This window comes from Coregonus lavaretus (genome assembly GCF_964263955.1).
Source record: "Coregonus lavaretus genome assembly, chromosome: 4".
NCBI lineage: Eukaryota > Metazoa > Chordata > Actinopteri > Salmoniformes > Salmonidae > Coregonus > Coregonus lavaretus.
In genome coordinates, this window is record NC_139991.1 from 32,780,896 (window position 1) to 32,800,853 (window position 19,958).

The 19,958-nt window shown below is 44.6% G+C and overlaps 1 protein-coding gene across 1 annotated transcript in view; it reads right to left on the reverse strand.

Moving 5' to 3' along the window:
• Nucleotides 1-19,958, reverse strand: part of LOC311127252 (SHC-transforming protein 3-like) — a gene marked incomplete at both ends in the record, with an annotated part of 95,774 nt that overhangs the window by 10,468 nt on the left and 65,348 nt on the right. Inside the window, 2 exons of the mRNA XM_084159053.1 lie at nt 127-232; nt 5,610-5,751. Coding sequence (XP_084015179.1) covers nt 127-232; nt 5,610-5,751 — 248 coding nt within the window. The remainder of the gene's footprint in view (nt 1-126; nt 233-5,609; nt 5,752-19,958) is intronic.

Genomic DNA, 19,958 nt, shown 5'->3' on the forward strand with positions numbered 1-19,958 from the left:
TTGGTGACTTTCACTTTTACTTTAGTCATTTTCTATTAAAGTATCTTTACTTTATGTATGACAATTGGGTACTTTGTCCACCACTGGAGACCAGAGACAGAGAGAGAGACAGAGATCCTCTCTTACCCTGTTGGACCAGTATCCCAGTAGGCCTCCTGTCCTCTCCCCAGCTCTCTCCACAGTGTCTGCCCTGGTAGTAAGTCTGGTCCACCCCAGCCCGTGGAGCCTGCTGCTGGAGAGAAACAGACAGGAAGAACAACAGAATTTAGTAAATAAAAATAAAAAATACCACCTCTTCAGCATGCTCTTTATTCCTTCCTTACTTTCTTCCTTAGCAGTATCTATCTCATCCATCACTGGGAAGCAAATCAAATCCCAAAGGCTAACAGTATGTATTTCTAGCCCGTGATGACATATGTAGGCTCTGTGGGAGGATGACGTAGGATGGATGAGGTAGATGTAGATTGGACAACCTGGGAATTCCGGTATCCCAAAGTAGTGTATTTCTAGCTGATGATGATGTACGTATGCCTCATGTTGATTTGTGTTACTGTGTGGCCCAGTTGGTAAGAGTGCGACACCAGCAATGACAAGAGAGTGGATTCAAGTCCAACAGGGATCACATACTTACAGTGCATTCGGAAAGTATTCAGACCCCTTGACTTTTTCCACATTTTGTTACATTACAGACTTATTCTAAAATTGATTAAATTGTTTTTTTCCCTCGTCAATCTACAGTCATGGTTAAAAGTTTTGAGAATGACACAAGTACTGGTCTTCACAAAGTTCGCTGCTTCAGTGTTATGAGATATTTTTGTCAGATGTTTCTATCGTATACTGAAGTATAATAACAAGCATTCCATAAGTGTCAAAGGCTTTTATTGACAATTACATTAAGTTTATGCAAAGAGTCAATATTTGCAGTGTTGACCCTTCTTTTTGAAGACCTCTGCAATCCGCCCTGGCATGCTGTCAATTAACTTCTGGGCCACATCCTGACATTCTTGCATAATCAATGCTTGGAGTTTGTCAGAATTTGTGGGTTTTTGTTTGTCCACCCGCCTCTTGAGGATCGACCACAAGTTCTCAATGGGATTAAGGTCTGCGGAGTTTCCTGGCCATGGACCCAAAATGTTGATGTTTTGTTCCCCGAGCCACTTAGTTATCACTTTTGCCTTATGGCAAGGTCCATCATGCTGGAAAAGGCATTGGTCGTCACCAAACTGTTCTTGGATAGTTGGGAGAAGTTGCTCTCGGAGGATGTGTTGGTACCATTCTTTATTCATGGCTGTGTTCTTAGGCAAAATTGTGAGTGAGCCCACTCCCTTGGCTGAGAAGCAACCCCACACATGAATGGTCTCAGGATGTTTTACTGTTGGCATGACAAAGGACTGATGGTAGCGCACACCTTGTCTTCTCCGGACAAGGTGTTTTCCGGATGCCCCAAACAATCGGAAAGGGGATTCATCAGAGAAAATGACTTTACCCCAGTCCTCAGCAGTCCAATCCCTGTACCTTTTGCAGAATATAAGTCTGTCCCTGATGTTTTTCCTGGAGAGAAGGAACTTCTTTGCTGCCCTTCTTGACACCAAACCATCCTCCAAAAGTCTTCGCCTCACTGTGCATGCAGATGCACTCACACCTGCCTGCTGCCATTCCTGAGCAAGCTCTGCACTGGTGGTGCCCCGATCCCGCAGCTGAATCAACTTTAGGAGACGGTCCTGGCGCTTGCTGGACTTTCTTGGGCGTCCTGACGCCTTCTTCACAACAATTGAACCTCTCTCCTTGAAGTTCTTGATGATCCGATAAATGGATGATTTAGGTGCAATCTTACTAGCAGCAATATCCTTGCATGTGAAGCCCTTTTTGTGCAAAGCCCTCCTTTTAAAGCTTCCAGTCTGTTATTCTAACTCAATCAGCATGACAGAGTGATCTCCAGCCTTGTCCTCGTCAACACTCTCACCTGTGTTAATGAGAGAATCACTGACATGATGTCAGCTGGTCCTTTTGTGGCAGGGCTGAAATGCAGTGGAAATGTTTGTTTGGGATTTAGTTCATTTTCATGGCAAAGAGGGACTTTGCAATTAATTGAGGGGAAAAAAGTATTTGATCCCCTGCTGATTTTGTACGTTTGCCCATTGACAAAGAAATGATCAGTCTATAATTTTAATGGTAGGTTTATTTGAACAGTGAGAGACAGAATACCAAACACAAAATCCAGAAAAACGCATGTCAAAAATGTTATAAATTGATTTGCATGTTAATGAGGAAAATAAGTATTTGACCCCTCTGCAAAACATGGCTTAGTACTTGGTGGCAAAACCCTTGTTGGCAATCAGAGGTCAGACATTTCTTGTAGTTGGCCACCTGGTTTGCACACATGGAGGGATTTTGTCCCACTCCTCTTTGCAGATCTTCTCCAAGTCATAAAGGTTTCGAAGCTGACGTTTGGCAACTCGAACCTTCAGCTCCCTCCACAGATTTTCTATGGGATTAAGGTCTGGAGACTGGCTAGGCCACTCCAGGACCTTAATGTGCTTCTTCTTGAGCCACTCCTTTGTTGCCTTGGCCGTGTGTTTTGGTTCATTGTCATGCTGGAATACTCATCCACGACCCATTTTCAATGCCAAGGCTGAGGGAAGGAGGTTCTCACCCAAGATTTGACGGTACATGGCCCCGTCCATCGTCCCTTTGGGGGTGAAGTTGTCCTGTCCCCTTAGCAGAAAAACACCCCCAAAGCATAATGTTTCCACCTCTATGTTTGATGGTGGGGATGGTGTTCTTGGGGTCATAGGCAGCATTCCTCCACCTCCAAATACGGCAAGTTGAGTTGATGCCAAAGAGCTCCATTTTGGTCTCATCTGACCACAACACTTTCACCCAGTTCTCCTCTGAATCATTCAGATGTTCATTGGCAAACTTCAGACGGGCCTGTATATGTGCTTTCTTGAGCAGAGGGACCTTTCGGGCGCTGCAGGATTTCAGTCCTTCACGGCATAGTGTGTTACCAATTGTTTTCTTGGTGACTATGGTCCCAGCTGCCTTGATTTCATTGACAAGATCCTCCCGTGTAGTTCTGGGCTGATTCCTCACCGTTCTCATGATAATTGCAACTCCACGAGGTGAGATCTTGCATGGAGCCCTAGGCCGAGGGAGATTGACAGTTCTTTTGTGTTTCTTCCATTTGCGAATAATCGCACCAACTGTTGTCACCTTCTCACCAAGCTGCTTGGCGATGGTCTTGTAGTCCATTCCAGCCTTGTGTAGGTCTACAATCTTGTCCCTGACATCCTTGGAGAGCTCTTTGGTCTTGGCCATGGTGGAGAGTTTGGAATCTGATTGATTGATTGCTTCTGTGGACAGGTGTCTTTTATACAGGTAACAAACTGAGATTAGGAGCACTCCCTTTAAGAGTGTGCTCCTAATCTCAGCTCGTTACCTGTATAAAAGACACCTGGGAGCCAGAAATCTTTCTGATTGAGAGGGGGTCAAATACTTATTTCCCTCATTAAAATGCAAATCAATTTATAACCTTTTTCACATGCGTTTTTCAGGATTTTTTGTTGTTGTTATTCTGTCTCTCACTGTTCAAATAAACCTACCATTAAAATTATAGACTGATAATTTCTTTGTCAGTGGGCAAACGTACAAAATCAGCAGTGGATCAAATACTTTTTTCCCTCACTGTATATGCAAATTGCCATCATCAAAACTGAGGCAGCAGACTTTGTGAAAATTAGTATTTGTGTCATTCTCAAAACGTTTGACCACGACACAATACCCAATAATGACAAAGCAAAAACAGGTTTCCAAATTTTTGGGCAAATTTATAAAAACTAAAAAACTGAAATATCACATTTACATAAGTATTCAGACTCTTTATTCAGTACTTTGTTAAAGCACCTTTGGCAGCGATTACAGCCTCGAGTCTTCTTGGGTATGACGCTATAAGCTTGGCACACCTGTATTTGGAGAGTTTCTCCCATTCTTCTCTGTAGAACCTCTCAAGCTCTGTCAGGTTGGATCGGGTTGAAGTCCGAGCTCTGGCTGGGCCACTCAAGGACTTTCAGAGACCTGTCCCGAAGCCACTCCTGCGTTGTCTTGGCTGTGTGCTTAGGGTCATTGTCCTGTTGGAAGGTGAACCTTCACCCCAGTCTGAGGTCCTGAGTGCTCTGGAGCAGGTTTTCATCAAGGATCTCTCTGTACTTTGCTCTGTTCATCTGCCTCGATCCTGACTAGTCTCCCAGTCCCTGCCGCTGAAAAACATCCCCACAGCATGATGCTGCCACCACCATGCTTCACCATAGGGATGGTGCCAGGTTTCCTCCAAACGTGACGCTTGGCATTCAGGCCAAAGAGTTCAATCTTGGTTTCATCAGACCAGATAATCTTGTTTCTCATGGTCTGAGAGTCTTTAGGTGCCTTTTGGCAAACTCCAAGCGGGCTGTCATGTGCCTTTTACTGAGGAGTGGCTTCCGTCTGGCCACTCTATTATAAAAGCCTGATTGGTGGAGTGCTGCAGAACAGGTTGTCCTTCTGGAAGGTTCTCCCATCTCCACAGAGGCACTCTAGAACTCTGTCAGAGTGACCATCGGGATCTTGGTCACCTCCCTGACCAAGGCCCTTCTCCCCCGATTGCACAGTTTGGCCGGGCGGCCAGCTCTAGGAAGAGTCTTGGTGGTTCCAAAATTCTTCCATTGAAGTATGATGGAGGCCACTGTGTTCTTGGGGAACTTCAATGCTGCAGACATTTTTTGGTACCCTTCCCCAGATCTGTGCCTTGACACAATCTTATCTCGGAGCTCTACGGACAATTCGTTCAACCTCATAGCTTGGTTTTAGCTCTGACATGCACTGTCAACTGTGGGACCTTATATTGACAGGTGTATGCATTTCCAAATGTCCGATCAATTGAATTTACCACAGGTGGACTCCAATCAAATTGTAGAAACATCTCAAGGATGATCAATGGAAACAGGATGCACCTGAGCTCAATTTCGAGTCTCATAGCAAAGGGTCTGAATACTTATGTAAATAAGGTATTTCAAAAATTTCTAAAAACCTGTTTTCTCTTTGTCATTATGGGGTATTGTGTGTAGATTTTGAGGAAATTGGTTTACTTAATCAATTTTAGAATAAGGCTGTAACAAAATGTGGAAAAGGTCAAGGGGCCTGAATACTTTCTGAAGGCACTGTATATACATATACTAAAAATGTATGTATGCACTCACAGTCTGTAAAGTCAACTTGTATAAAAGCTTCTGCTAAGTGGTATATATATTATAGGCAGATGATGAGGTAGGTAGATGGTGAGGTGTAGCCCTGCATACTCTACCTCTGCCTGCCCTGCTGTCTGGCTGCCTTGCAGGGGAATATTATATTATAGGCAGTGGATGAGGCAGCGTGGATGAGGTAGAAAGATTGTATGGCAAGGTGTATCCCGGCATACTCTACCTCTGCCTGCCCTCTGGTCTCACGGCTCAGCTGGGTATCTATGAACCCTCCAGGGGGCATATATTATTATAGGTTGGTTGTTGAGATAGGTGTAGCATACTGTACTAGCTGTTGTAGGTACTGTATATGGTGAGGTGTGTCATACTGTACTGTACCTCAGTCTGGTTGTTCTGGCCTAGCCTGGTATCTATGAACCCTCCGGAGGGTGGCATCTTGCCGGGGATGTTGTTGTAGTATGGATGCTCAGCAGGCTCCTCTTCCTCCTCCGTCCATATGGACTCCTCCATATTTAGAATCCTGTTATCACACCACGAAGACAGAGCAGTGTTAACACAGCAGTGTTAATACACTGCTCACATGACTCACTTCATAGAGCCCCTTCCTACAAATATTCTTAGTACTTTTGTCTAATTTGGTTGTCTCTAAGGTGTTTCCTTTGTGAAATTGTGTGCAAGTGTGTGCACAAACACCTTTATTTCTCTAGGAGATGTGTCTTGATTCACGATTTTAAGTACCATACATGAAATGGCTTTAGAATATTTATTGAGGTCATTGAATGGATGTGAGAATGAGGATTCAGTGGGGAAATGAGAATGGACCGGATAAAGCCATGGGCTGCAGATGAAGGATCCGGAGGGGTTGACTCTGTAGGGTTTGGCTTGGAGTCTTAGGTAGACATCACAGTCAGGTTGTGATAGTTAGGCTGCTGTGGTGAAGGCAATCCCTAAAAAAGAGAACTCCAAGTTAGTCGGACCCTGGAGAGGAAGTGAGCCGTTATGGACAGCAGGTGCGATATAGTTGAGGTAGTACAGGCATACGGATGAGATGCCCATGGAGTGAACCAACCTTAGACCCCAGGAGAGCAAGCAGTAGCGATAGTGGCAAGTAAAAAACTCCTTTGAAGGAAGAAAATCTTGAGAGGAACCAGACTCAGCTGGGGAGCCAATCCTCTTTTGTCTGGTTGGTAAGATACGGTGTGTGAGGTAGATGGTATCCGTGAAATGAGGCAGAGACTTGAGGACTGTGCCTGAGTTAATGCAGGTTCTGAGAGATGAGCATGTTGTGGCCTGTCCTGACGTTGTTGATGTCAGAGCGTATGAAGGAATGATAGGCTTGAGAGGACCAGCGGCCGAAGGAGTTGTACAGTGAAGTCAGGGATGCAGTGTCGGGATGCCATGGAGGCGGCTCCGAAGCAGAAGGAGTGTCCGGAGAACTGGTCAGCAGGATAGCTGTACAGGGGTAGTATTTTTCTCCGATGGGAATGGAACCATTGGCGAGAGGTGATGGAACCAGAATCGGTGATGAATAGTGGATCGGATGGAGAGGCATGTTGAGATTGTCTGAGCTGCAGGAAGTAGGTAAGTGGTTCGTAAGGGCTGAGGGTAGATGGTAGCTGGAACAGGTAGACTGGTGTGGTTCTGCCAAACTGATCGGTTTTGGTGTGTTTGATGGTGAAGATGAGGGTATCTTTGTCGAGGATGGTGACGTCTGACACGCAGCAATGACGAGAAGGGTTGTAGATAGCAGATGAGGATGTAAACTCTGAACATCTCAGGAATCCAAAAATAGCAAAAGAACCATTGATTCTAGTGTGGAAGAGACTGCGATGGAGATAGCCAGACCGCAGCATCTGGTTGCAGGCAGACAGGATGTTAAGTGTGATGGGTTGGCAGTGAGGGGGTGATTGACTTCGGTGCGTTGGAGGCCCATGAGCAGAAGGGAGACTTGTGGGTGAAAGGAGGAAGAACATGGAGACCCAGTAAGCAACTTGAGAAAGAAGTTGATCCCGGCCAGGTACGTCTGGATGGAGGATGTCAGCATGGAGAAAGATGAGTTGGCATGAGTGATGAAGGCAGACATGGTAACCAAGTAGTTGGAGGGAAAAGGCAGGTGATAGATGATATGGAAACGCTGGAAGAATCTCCAGGCTGTCCAGTAAGAGGACAGGGTGCAATGGCTGATAGGATGGAGTGGTGTGACTGGGAGATGAGGCGAAGGAGTGGATGGTTCACAAGAAGGTCATCATGGAATAAGGAGGGACTGGGGTTGGTAGGGGTTCTGCATACGGGGCCAAGCGCCTGAATCTCTGAAATTGGAGACGCGACAGAGAATCAGCGATTGACACACTCTTCATAGAAAAAGGTGACACCGTTCCAATGACCGAGGAGAAGGTGCAGAAGCCTGCGCTCCGAGAGGCATGAGGGTCAAAAACCATGGTGTGAAGCTAGGAAGGCACGGAGGCGGCCAGGGAGAGAAGGTGGGAGAGGAAGAAGCGGCCTTGAGGGATGATCCTGATGGAATAATTCAGGTGGCCCAGCAGCGAAAGTAGCTGACAATTAGTGCAGTGGGGAGATTCCAAATAATTGGACAGGAGGAGGGAAATGCGCTAAAGACAAGAGGGATGGGGGGATGGGAGGACACACAGAGAGTGATGGAAGGCTCTTGGCAGGGGGTGGAGCCATGGCATCCAGGATGTTTACGGCTGCATCTGGGCGAAAGCCGTGTGCTTACCCCCAAGGAGCCCACGTACAGATGGAACAGCTTGGCCTTGTTGTCATTACGATGCAACGGGATCCCTCTTTCCCTGAGTTTCTTCTGTAGCCTGGAAACAGTCTAGTCCGACAGCACTGGAGGTCTGGATTTGGATGGCTCTGAGATGGAAGCAGGAGCAGAGGGGAGAGGTTCTGTAGATCGGCGGGATGGTGGGGGCCCGAGCCATTCCTGCCTGCGGGGAGGGGCGGCTGGTAAGCTCCGGCGGGCAGGACGGTAAGAGGCCGGCCTCGACATTCCGGTTGTTTGTGAGGCCTGAAACGGTGGTGGGGCACAGAGACAACGGACTGCAGCCGCCTGGTTAGAGGTGGTGTGTCCCTGACAATGGAGAGGGAGAGTCTGGAACTTGGTCTGAAAACATTTCAGAATCCGAGGCGGTGAGAACAATCTCCATTGTAAACTAAGTAGGGCCGACCACATTTAGTCAACTGGTCGATTGTTTGGTCGATATGCTGTTGGTCGACCAAGATTTCTTTAGTCGAGCGGTCGCAAATATATATATTTTTTCATGGTGCACAAAACACCTGCCTGGTTTGTCCTGTCTCAGTGGACTAATACATTGCGGAGGCCACAGGGATGGCACATTCCATCACTCTAAGACACTGAAATTGTATATGATCAAATAAAATAAAATTGTATTTGTCACGTGCCGAATACAACTGGTGTAGAATCTACGGTGAAATGCTTGCTGACGAGCTCTTCCCAACAATGCAGAGTAAAACAAATATGTATAATAATAATAGTAACACAAGAGGAATAAAAAAAATACATAGGAATGGAGCTACAGTGCATTCGGAAAGTATTCAGACCCCTTGACTTTTTCCACATTTTGTTACGTTACAGCCTTATTCTAAAATTTATTAAATAGTTTTTTTCCCTCATCAATCTACGCACAATATCCCATAATGACAAAGCAAAAACAGGTTAAGACATTTTTGCAAATGTATATATATATATATTTTTTTATAATGAAATATCACATTTACATAAGTATTCAGACCCTTTGCTATGAGACTCGACATTTAGCTCAGGTGCATCCTGTTTCCATTGATCATCCTTGAGATGTTTTTACAACTTGAATGGAGTCCACCTGTGGTAAATCCAGAATGAATCTAGTACTGAAAGCATAAGCTACAGCTAGCTAGCACTGCAGTTGATAAAATGTGGTGATATATATATAGTCTAGTTAGTGTGCGTAGGGTCAGTGCAAGAGAGTCAGTGCAGATAGTTCGGCTACCATTAATTGACTATTTAGCAGTCTTATAGCTTGGGGGTAGGAGCTGTCTTGGAACCTGTTGGTTCAAGAGCCGATGCTCCTGTACCGTTTTCAGGACAGTAACAGAGTGAACAGTCTATGGCTTGGGTGGTTGGAGTCTTTGGCAATTTTTCGGGCCTTCCTCTGACACAGCCTGATATAGAGGACCTGGATGGCAGGGAGCTTGGCCCCAGTGATATCCTGGGCTGTCTGCACCACCCTCTGTAGCGCTTTGCGGTCAAGGGCGGTGCATTTGCCATACCAAGCGGTGATGCAGCCAGTCAAGAAACTCTCGATGGTGCAGCTGTATAACTTTTTGAGCATCCGAAGTCCCATGGCAAATATTTTCAGGCTCCTGAGGGGGAAAAGTCGCTGCCATTCCCTCTTCACGACTGTGTAGGTGTGTGGACCATGTTAGGTCCTTAATGATCTGGACGCCAAGGAACTTGAAGCTCTCGACCCTCTCCAGCCCTGTCGAAGTGGATGGGGGCATGCTCTCCCCTCTTTTTCCTATAGTCCATGATCAGCTCCTTGGTCTTACTGACGTTGAGGGAGAGGTTGTTGTCCTGGCACCACACTGCGAAGTCTCTGACCTCCTGCCAGTAGGCTGACTCATCACCGTCGGTGATCAGGCCTACCAGAATCAGATCAACTTTATTATCCCACCAGGGGGAAATTCATTTGGTCATGACTCGTGCTTAAAAAGACGGTACATAAAACATAACACAGAAACTACACAATATAATTCATTCAAAGTGCTACAGCTACACATTTAAAGTGAAAGTGCAATATGCTGTATACTCAAGGGACCAACAGACTATCTATTATACAGCCTAATGGCTGTTGGAATAAAAGAGTCCCCATATATATCTGTTTTAAATTTCCCCTTGTCTGGCTGCTGCTATGACTGAATTTTGAGTGAAGAGGATGAGTACTGTCCTGTAAAATGCTTTCAAGTTTTAGGAGGATGAGTTTTGTGTTCAGCTTGGTGGCTGATTCTTGATCTATACCAATTATTCTTCCCGCAGTCTTAGTCAAATTCTGAAGCTTGACTTGGTCTTGCACTCGCATGTTTCCAAACATGCATATCAGACCAAAAGACAGCACACTCTGCAGGACAGATTTATAGAACATTTGTGAGATATGGCGGTCGTAAAAAAAACATTCTCTGTTGCAATTTCTTTATCTTTGCAAAGGCACAGTCATTGAAATTCAGTTTATTGTCTATTTCAATTCCCAGGTACTTATATGTGGTCACTATCGACTGATTCCCCATTGATCTTCGTAGGAGTTAGTGGAGTTTTGTTCTTTCTGAAATCAATTTCCATCTCTTTGTTTTCTTAATGTTTATTTCAAGAAAGTTACCTGCACATCACTGGATGAATTTAGCCGTTTCTCTGTCAAAACCTTGACGAGAGGCTTGGTCTGGGTGGAGGAAACCTACAAAAGCTGTGTTATCTGCATATTTTAAAAATGTGTGGGCTGCGTCAGAGGCTTGACAATCGTTTGTGTACAGTGTGTACAGTGAAAGTACACAAACTTGAGGGGCTCCGTATTCACTGTTCTAGATGTAGAGATGGCAGAGTTAAACTTCACTTGTTGAGTACGGTTCACAAGGAAACTATTAATCCACTTGATCAGTAGAGAGTTGACACCCAAATTCACCAACTTATCCACCAGTAGGTGGGGTTGGATGGTGTTAAACGAGCTACTGAAGTCAATGAATACAATTTTCACTAGGCTATTTGCCTTTCTGCACATGAAGTGCCTGAAGTGCCTTGCTGCTGACGTCATCTGGACCATATGATTTTTGTGGGTTGACACATTGAAAGTCGCATCGCGTCGTGTTGGAATCGTGTGTGGCCATGTAGTCGTGGGTGAACAGGGAGTACAGGAGGGGACTAAGCACACACCCCAGTGGTGCCCCCGTGTTGAGGGTCAGCATGGCGGAGGTGTCAGTGCCTACCCACACCACCCGGGGCCGGCCCGTCATGAAGTCCTGGATCCAGTTGCAGAGGAAGGGGTTCAGTCCCAGGGTCCCTAGCTTGGTGATGAGCTTGGAGGGGACTATGGTGTTGAAAGCTGAGCTGTAGTCTATGAACAGCATTCTCACATAGTTATTTCCCCTCTTGTCCTGGTGGGAGAGGGCAGTGTGAAGTGCAATTGAGATTGTGTCATCTGTGGATCTGTTGGGGCGGTATGCAAATTGGAGTGTCTGGGATGATTGTGTTGATGCGTGTCATGACCAGCCTTTCAAAGCAATTCATAATTACAGATCTGAGTGCTACAGGGCGATAGTCATTTAGGCAGGTTAGCTTGGAGCTCTTGGGAACAGGGACAAGGATAGACTGAAAATGTCGGTGAAGACACTTGCCAGATGGTCTGCGCATGCTTTGAGAACGCGTCCTGGTATTCCGTCTGTGATTGTTAACCTGTTTAAACGTTTTGCTCACATCGGCCACGGAGATTGAGATCACACAGTCATCCAGAAAAACAGGGGCTTTCACGCAAGGCACAGTGTTAAATTCTTCGAAGCGAGCATAAAAGGCATTTAGTTCGTTTGGGAGGTCTGCATCGCCGGGCAACTCATGGCTGGCCCTGCCATATACAGTGGGGAAAAAAAGTATTTAGTCAGCCACCAATTGTGCAAGTTCTCCCACTTAAAAAGATGAGAGAGGCCTGTAATTTTCATCATAGGTACACGTCAACTATGACAGACAAAATGAGGGAAAAAAATCCAAAAATCAGATTGTAGGATTTTTTATGAATTTATTAGCAAATTATGGTGGAAAATAAGTATTTGGTCAATAACAAAAGATTCTCAATACTTTGTTATATACCCTTTGTTGGCAATGACACAGGTCAAACGTTTTCTGTAAGTCTTCACAAGGTTTTCACACACTGTTGCTGGTATTTTGGCCCATTCCTCCATGCAGATCTCCTCTAGAGCAGTGATGTTTTGGGGCTGTCACTGGGCAACACAGACTTTCAACTCCCTCCAAAGATTTTCTATGGGGTTGAGATCTGGAGACTGGCTAGGCCACTCCAGGACCTTGAAATGCTTCTTACGAAGCCACTCCTTCGTTGCCCGGGCGGTGCGTTTGGGATCATTGTCATGCTGAAAGACCCAGCCACGTTCCATCTTCAATGCCCTTGCTGATGGAAGGAGGTTTTCACTCAAAATCTCACGATACATGGCCCCATTCATTCTTTCCTTTACACGGATCAGTCGTCCTGGTCCCTTTGCAGAAAAACAGCCCCAAAGCATGATGTTTCCACCCCCATGCTTCACAATAGGTATGGTGTTCTTTGGATGCAACTCAGCATTCTTTGTCCTCCAAACACGACGAGTTGAGTTTTTACCAAAAAGTTCTATTTTGGTTTCGTCTGACCATATGACATTCTCCCAATCCTCTTCTGGATCATCCAAATGCACTCTAGCAAACTCAGACGGGCCTGGACATGTACTGGCTTAAGCAGGGGGACACGTCTGGCACTGCAGGATTTGAGTCCCTGGCGGCGTAGTGTGTTACTGATGGTAGGCTTTGTTACTTTGGTCCCAGCTCTCTGCAGGTCATTCACTAGGTCCCCCCGTGTGGTTCTGGGATTTTTGCTCACCGTTCTTGTGATCATTTTGACCCCACGGGGTGAGATCTTGCGTGGAGCCCCAGATCGAGGGAGATTATCAGTGGTCTTGTATGTCTTCCATTTCCTAATAATTGCTCCCACAGTTGATTTCTTCAAACCAAGCTGCTTACCTATTGCAGATTCAGTCTTCCCAGCCTGGTGCAGTTCTACAATTTTGTTTCTGGTGTCCTTTGACAGCTCTTTGGCCTTGGCCATAGTGGAGTTTGGAGTGTGACTGTTTGAGGTTGTGGACAGGTGTCTTTTATACTGATAACAAGTTCAAACAGGTGCCATTAATACAGGTAACGAGTGGAGGACAGAGGAGCCTCTTAAAGAAGAAGTTACAGGTCTGTGAGAGACAGAAATCTTGCTTGTTTGTAGGTGACCAAATACTTATTTTCCACCATAATTTGCAAATAAATTCATTAAAAATCCTAAAATGTGATTTTCTGGATTTTTTTTTCTCAATTTGTCTGTCATAGTTGACGTGTACCTATGATGAAAATTACAGGCCTCTCTCATCTTTTTAAGTGGGAGAACTTGCACAATTGGTGGCTGACTAAATACTTTTTCCCCCCACTGTATGATGAGCATCGGCGCCGGTGTAATAGGATTCCACCTTCCTACTATATTGTCCTTTTGCATGTTTGATGTCCCGTCGTAGCGGGCTTTCTTGTATGCGTCCATGTCCGTGTCCCGTTCCTTGTAAGCAGTATCTCTAGCCTTTAGCCCAATGCGGCTATTGCCTGTAATCCATGGTTTTTGTTTTGGACACGTTCTTATAGTCACTGTGGGGACGACATCGTCTATGCACTTATTGATGAAGCCCGTGACTGTTGTGGTAAACTCCTCAATGCTCTCGGATGAATCCCGGAACGTATTCCAGTCTGTACTAGCAAAACAGACTTGTAGCCTCGCTTCTGCTTCATCCAACCACTTCTGTATTGAGCGCATCACTGGTACTTCCTGTTTGAGCTTTTGTTTGTAAACAGGAAGCAGGACAATAGAGTCATGGTCAGATTTGCCGAAAGGAGGACGAGGGAGGGCCTTGTATGCATTTCTGTGGGTAGAATAACAGTGGTCTAGAGTTTTAGCGGCCCTAGTGGCGCAGGAGACGTGTTGGTAGAAGTGAGGTAGGACGGTTTTAAGTCTCCCCGCATAAAAGTCTCCACCCACCAGAAACGCTGCCTCTGGGTGAGCGGTTTGTTGTTTGTTTATGGCCCCATACAGTTCGTTGAGTGCCAGAGTGGTGTTGGCTAGGGGCAGGACATAGACAGCCCTGATAATTACGGATGAGAACTCTCTTAGTAGATTAAAGGGTCTGTAGCTTACCACAAGGTATTCTATATCAGGCGAACAAAAGCTTGAGATTTCCTTCACACTTGACGCAGCACACCAGTTGTTATTTATGAAAAAACACACTCCACCTCCTTTTGACTTCTCCGAAGCCGCTGTACGATCCTCCCGCTGCATGGAGAATCCAACGAGTACTACGTGCAAAGCGTCATCATCCAGCCACGTTTCAGTAAGACATAATATTGCAGCTTTTCAAGTCTCTCTGATAGGAGACTATCGAACGAAGCTCAACCATCTTATTCTCGAGTGATTGGACATTTGCCAATAGAATGGAGGGGACCGCCGTATGGTTTTCTCTTCGCCTCAATTTCACCAGGAGTCCACCTCGTTTCCCGCGACTACGACTGAGGCGTTTTGGTAGCCCATGGAACAAAGGAATTGGGTCCAGTATGAACAGTGGAGTCAAAGTTCAAGTTGTATTTGAAGTCAAAATCGAGGTTAGTAACTGTCGATCTGATGTCCAGAAGTGCTTGGCGGTCATATGTGATAATAATATGAACTTTCTGTAAAATAAAAAGATAAACACAATAAAAGTAACTTTCAAAGTTTGGTTGGAACTCGGACAATGTCCCCCTTTTCCGTCGGTACCATGTATGGTTATATTTTGTAAGAATAATGGAGCAACACTAATAAATATAATATTATTTTAAAACAAATGTGCTTTCTCCCGCGGTGGATAGATATCGCTGTCCGCAGTTATGAAACATAATCTTCAGTGTGCCGTTGAATTGGCGCCTTTCCCTATACAATTTGTTGCTATGGGCATAATAGCGAAGTCAACCAGGTGTTGAGAACAATACAGAGGAGGCAGCAGCGGAGTGAGGAGATGAGGAAACAGCCCTTGCCTTAATTGTATAAGAAAATTGAGGAGAGAGGAAACCAACTTAATTAGGTCTGTAATCAATAGCCTAACTGTTAAATGTGCCTGGCTCTATAAATCATCCATATCCTGTACCAGTCAAAAGTTTGGACACACCTACTCATTCCAGGGTTTTTCTTTATTTTTACTATTTTCTACATTGTAGAATAATAGTAAAGACATCAAAACTATGAAATAACACATATGGAATAATGTAGTAACCAAAAAAGTGTTAAACAAATAAATATTTATATTTGAGATTCTTCAAAGTAGACAAACTTTGCCTTGATGACAGCTTTGCACACTCTTGGCATTTTCTTAACCAGTTTCATGAGGTAGTCACCTGGAATCCATTTCAATTAACAGGTGTTCCTTCTTAAAAATTAATTTGTGGAATTTATTTCCTTCTTAATGCGTTTGAGCCAATCAGTTGTGTTGTGACAAGGTAGCGGTGGTATACAGAAGATAGCCCTATTTGGTAAAAGACCAAGTCCATATTATGGCAAGAACAGCTCAAATAAGCAAAGAGAAACGACAGTCCATCATTACTTTAAGACATGAAGGTCAGTCAATCCAGAACATTTCAAGAACTTTGAAAGTTTCTTCAAATGCAGTCGCAAAAACCATCAAGCGCTATGATGAAACTGGCTATCATGAGTACCACCACAGGAGACGAAGACCCGGAGTTACCTCTGCTGCAGAGGATAAGTTCATTAGAGTTAACTGCACCTCAGATTGCAGCCCAAACAAATGCTTCACAGAGTTCAAGTAACAGACACATCTCAACATCAACTGTTCAAAGGAGACTGCATGAATCAGGCCTTCATGGTCGAATGAATGCAAAGAAACCACTACTAAAGGACACCAATAATAGACTTGCTTGGGCCAAGAAACACGAGCAATGGACATTAGACTGGTGGAAATCTGTCCTTTGGTCTGATGAGTCCAAATTGGCGATTGTTGGTTCCAACCGCCGTGTCTTTGTGAGACGCAGAGTAGGTGAACAGATGATCTCCGCATGTGTGGAGGAGGTGTGATGGTGCTTTGCTGGTGACACTGTCAGTGATTTAGAATGTAAGGCATACTTAATCAGCATGGCTACCACAGCATTCTGCAGCGATACGCCATCGCATCTGGTTTGTGCTTAGTGGGTCTATCATTTGTTTTTCAACAGGACATTGACCCAAAACACACCTCCAGGCTGTGTAAGGGCTATTTGACCAAGGAGAGTGATGGAGTGCTGCATCAGATGACCTGCCCTCCACAATCACCTGACCTCAACCAAATTGAAATGGTTTGGGATGAGTTGGACCGCAGAGTGAAGGAAAAGCAGCCAACAAGTGCTCAGCATATGTGGGAACTCCTTCAAGACTGTTGGAAAAGCATTCTTCATGAAGCTGGTTGAGAGAATGCCAAGAGTGTGCAAAGCTGTCATCAAGGCAAAGGTTGGCTACTTTGAAGAATCTCAAATATAAATATATTTTGATTTGTTTAACACTTTTTTGGTTACTACATGATTCCATATGTGTTATTTCATAGTTTTGATGTCTTCACTACTTTTCTACAATGTAGAAAATAGTCAAAAATAAAGAAAAACCCTTGAATTAAATGAGTAGGTGTGTATCTGTATCTACAGAAATAAGACAGATCCTGCTTCTGTTGCCTGATTTAGTGTTTGTTTAATAGCCTACTGATTCCGTGAGCACCAAGCCTTATGCAACCACAAAATGTCAGATAAAGCAATTTCACAAACTCTGCTGTTTTTAATCTTTGCTATTCTGTAATAAAGGCTATACAATTTTGTCTCTCGTTAGAACAGACTTTCTGGTATTACTTAATTTATTTAGTGTTGGTTTACACTGTTCCAAATAGGCAGAAAAATAATATAGTAATCTAACAGCACCTGTTTGTCACACACAATATGCACACAGCTCTTGCTCCTTTTTCTTGATCTCCTTCTTCTTATTGTTATTATTACAATTATTATTATAATCATTAGTAGGCTTCATATAGTAGTAGCCTTGTATAACCACCGTCGAGCTGCAAGCCTAAGAGCGCATCCTGTTTAGTCTTAATACCGTAACTTACTTATGCCTATATTTCCATATATAGGCTACTTTATCAAATCAATCAAATAATCATTCATTTGTTCATGTCATTACACAGCATACGAGTCATTCATGCTTTGAAATGCAATAAAGCAATTTAGTTTTAAAATGAAATAAACAGAGCTTTGTATAATTAACCTAAACAATAAATAAACCGCAATTCACGAATGCATGCAGCTGTTTTTATTCTTTGCTGTAATAAAGACTTTATATATATTTTTTCTTTAAAACAGAGTCTTGTACACTTATAACTTTAGTGTTGTTTACACTGTTCCAAATGGTCCGAAAAAATAATATTGTAATGTAAAAGCACCTGTTTGGCACACATAGGCCTGATACTCACGCAGCGCTTGATCCTATGCCCTCCTTTTTCTTGATCTCTAGTCATTTCCAGAACTAAGTCAAATGTCTTCCACACATCTAACTTCCCCTTTCCCTGCTGAGCAACTACTTAACATTCCCCCCATTTTCAGTTTCTTTTTCACGTCCTCCGCATCCATTTTGCTGTCATGTGTTACGGTGTCCTGAGTTTGTTATAATTTATTGATGTGATTATGATAGGCTATAGGTCAGGGCCTATTGGTGACATGCATGCAATGCATACATGTTTCACATAAAGAGAGAAAGGGTTGAGGGAATAGGGAATTACGTTTAATTTTCTTCCTAAACAAATGAGAGATTTCGATAAGATAACTTTTCAGTCAGAAAAACAAATAAGAAACTAAATCGCTGTAATTATAATAAATAATATGCCATTTAGCAGACGCTTTTATCCAAAGCGACTTACAGTCATGTGCGCATACATTTTTACGTATGGGTGGTCCCGGGGATCGAACCCACTATCCTGGCGTTACAAGCGCCATGCTCTACCAATTGAGCTAATTATGTTGCAGCTTCAGCACGGACAGAATGGCGCCGGAGGAGAGGGATGCCATTTTACGGGCTCCTAACCAATTGTGCTATTGTGTTTTTTCGCATTATTTGTAACTTATTTTGTACATTATGTTTCTGCCACCGCCTCTAATGACCGAAAAGAGCTTCTGGATATCAGGACAGCGATTACTCACCTCATACTGGACGAAGATTTTTTCGTTAATGAGTCAGACGCAAAGGATTTTCTTCAGACACCCGACAAGGCCCAAATCCCCGTCATTCGCATGAGAAAGAGCCGGAGATATCGAGGACGTAGATCGGGGTGCCTTGTAAGGATCCGACGGCGAGTGGGTAATCTGCCTAAACCATCAGTCCTATTAGCCAACGTACAATCATTGGATAACAAAATAGACGAACTACGATCACGGATATCCTACCAACGGGACATTAAAAACTGTAATATCTTAATATCGTTTCACCGAGTCGTGGCTGAACGACGACATGGATAACATACAGATGGCGGGATATATACGCTGCATCGGCACGATAGAACAGCTGCCTCCGGTAAGACAAAATAACTCTATCCTCCTGATTCCTGCTTACTAGCAAATACTAAAGCAGGAAGCACCAGTGACTCGGTCAATAAAAAAGTGTCAGATGACGCAGATGCTAAGCTACAGGACTGTTTTGCTACCACAGACTGGAATATGTTCCAGGATTCTTCCGATGGCATTGAGGAGTACACCACATCAGTCACCGGCTTCATCAATAAGTGCATTGATGACGTCGTCCCCACAGTGACCATACGTAAATACCCCAACCAGAAGCCATGGATTACAGGCAACATCCGCACTGAGCTAAAGGGTAGAGCTGCCGCTTTCAAGGAGCGGGACTCTAACCCGGACGCTTATAAGAAATCCTGCTATGCCCTCTGACAAACCATCAAACACGCAAAGAGTCAATACAGGACTAAGATTGAATCGTACTACACCGGCTCCGACGCTCGTCGGATGTGGCAGGGCTTGCAAGCTATTACAGACTACAAAGGGATGCACAGCCACGAGCTGCCAAGTGACACAAGCCTACCAGACGAGCTAAATTACTTCTATGCTCGCTTTGAGGCAAGCAACACTGAAGCATGCATGAGAGCATCAGCTATTCTGGACGACTGTGTGATCACACTCTCCGTAGCCGATGTGAGTAAAACCTTAAAACAGGTCAACATTCACAAGGCCACAGGGCCAGACGGATTACCAGGACGTGTACTCCGATCATGTGCTGACCAACTGGCAAGTGTCTTCACTGACATTTTCAACCTGTCCCTGACTGAGTCTGTAATACCAACATGTTTCAAGCAGACCACCATAGTCCCTGTGCCCAAGAACACTTAGGTAACCTGCCTAAATTATTACCGACCCATAGCACTCACATCTGTAGCCATGAAGTGCTTTGAAAGGCTGGTCATGGCTCACATCAACACCACTATCCCAGAAACCCTAGACCCACTCCAATTTGCATACCGCCCCAACAGATCCACAGATTATGCAAATTCTATTGCACTCCACACTGCCCTTTCCCACCTGGACAAAAGGAACACCTACGTGAGAATGCTATTCATTGACTACAGCTCAGCGTTCAACACCATAGTGCCCTCAAAGCTCATCACTAAGCTAAGGACCCTGGGACTAAACACCTCACTCTGTAACTGGATCCTGGACTTCCTGACGGCCACCCCCAGGTGGTAAGGGCAGGTGACACATCTGCCACGCTGATCGTCAACACGGTGGCCCCTCAGGGTTGTGTTCTCAGTCCCCTCCTGTACTCCCTGTTCACCCATGACTGCATGGCCAGGCACGACTCCAACACCATCATTAAG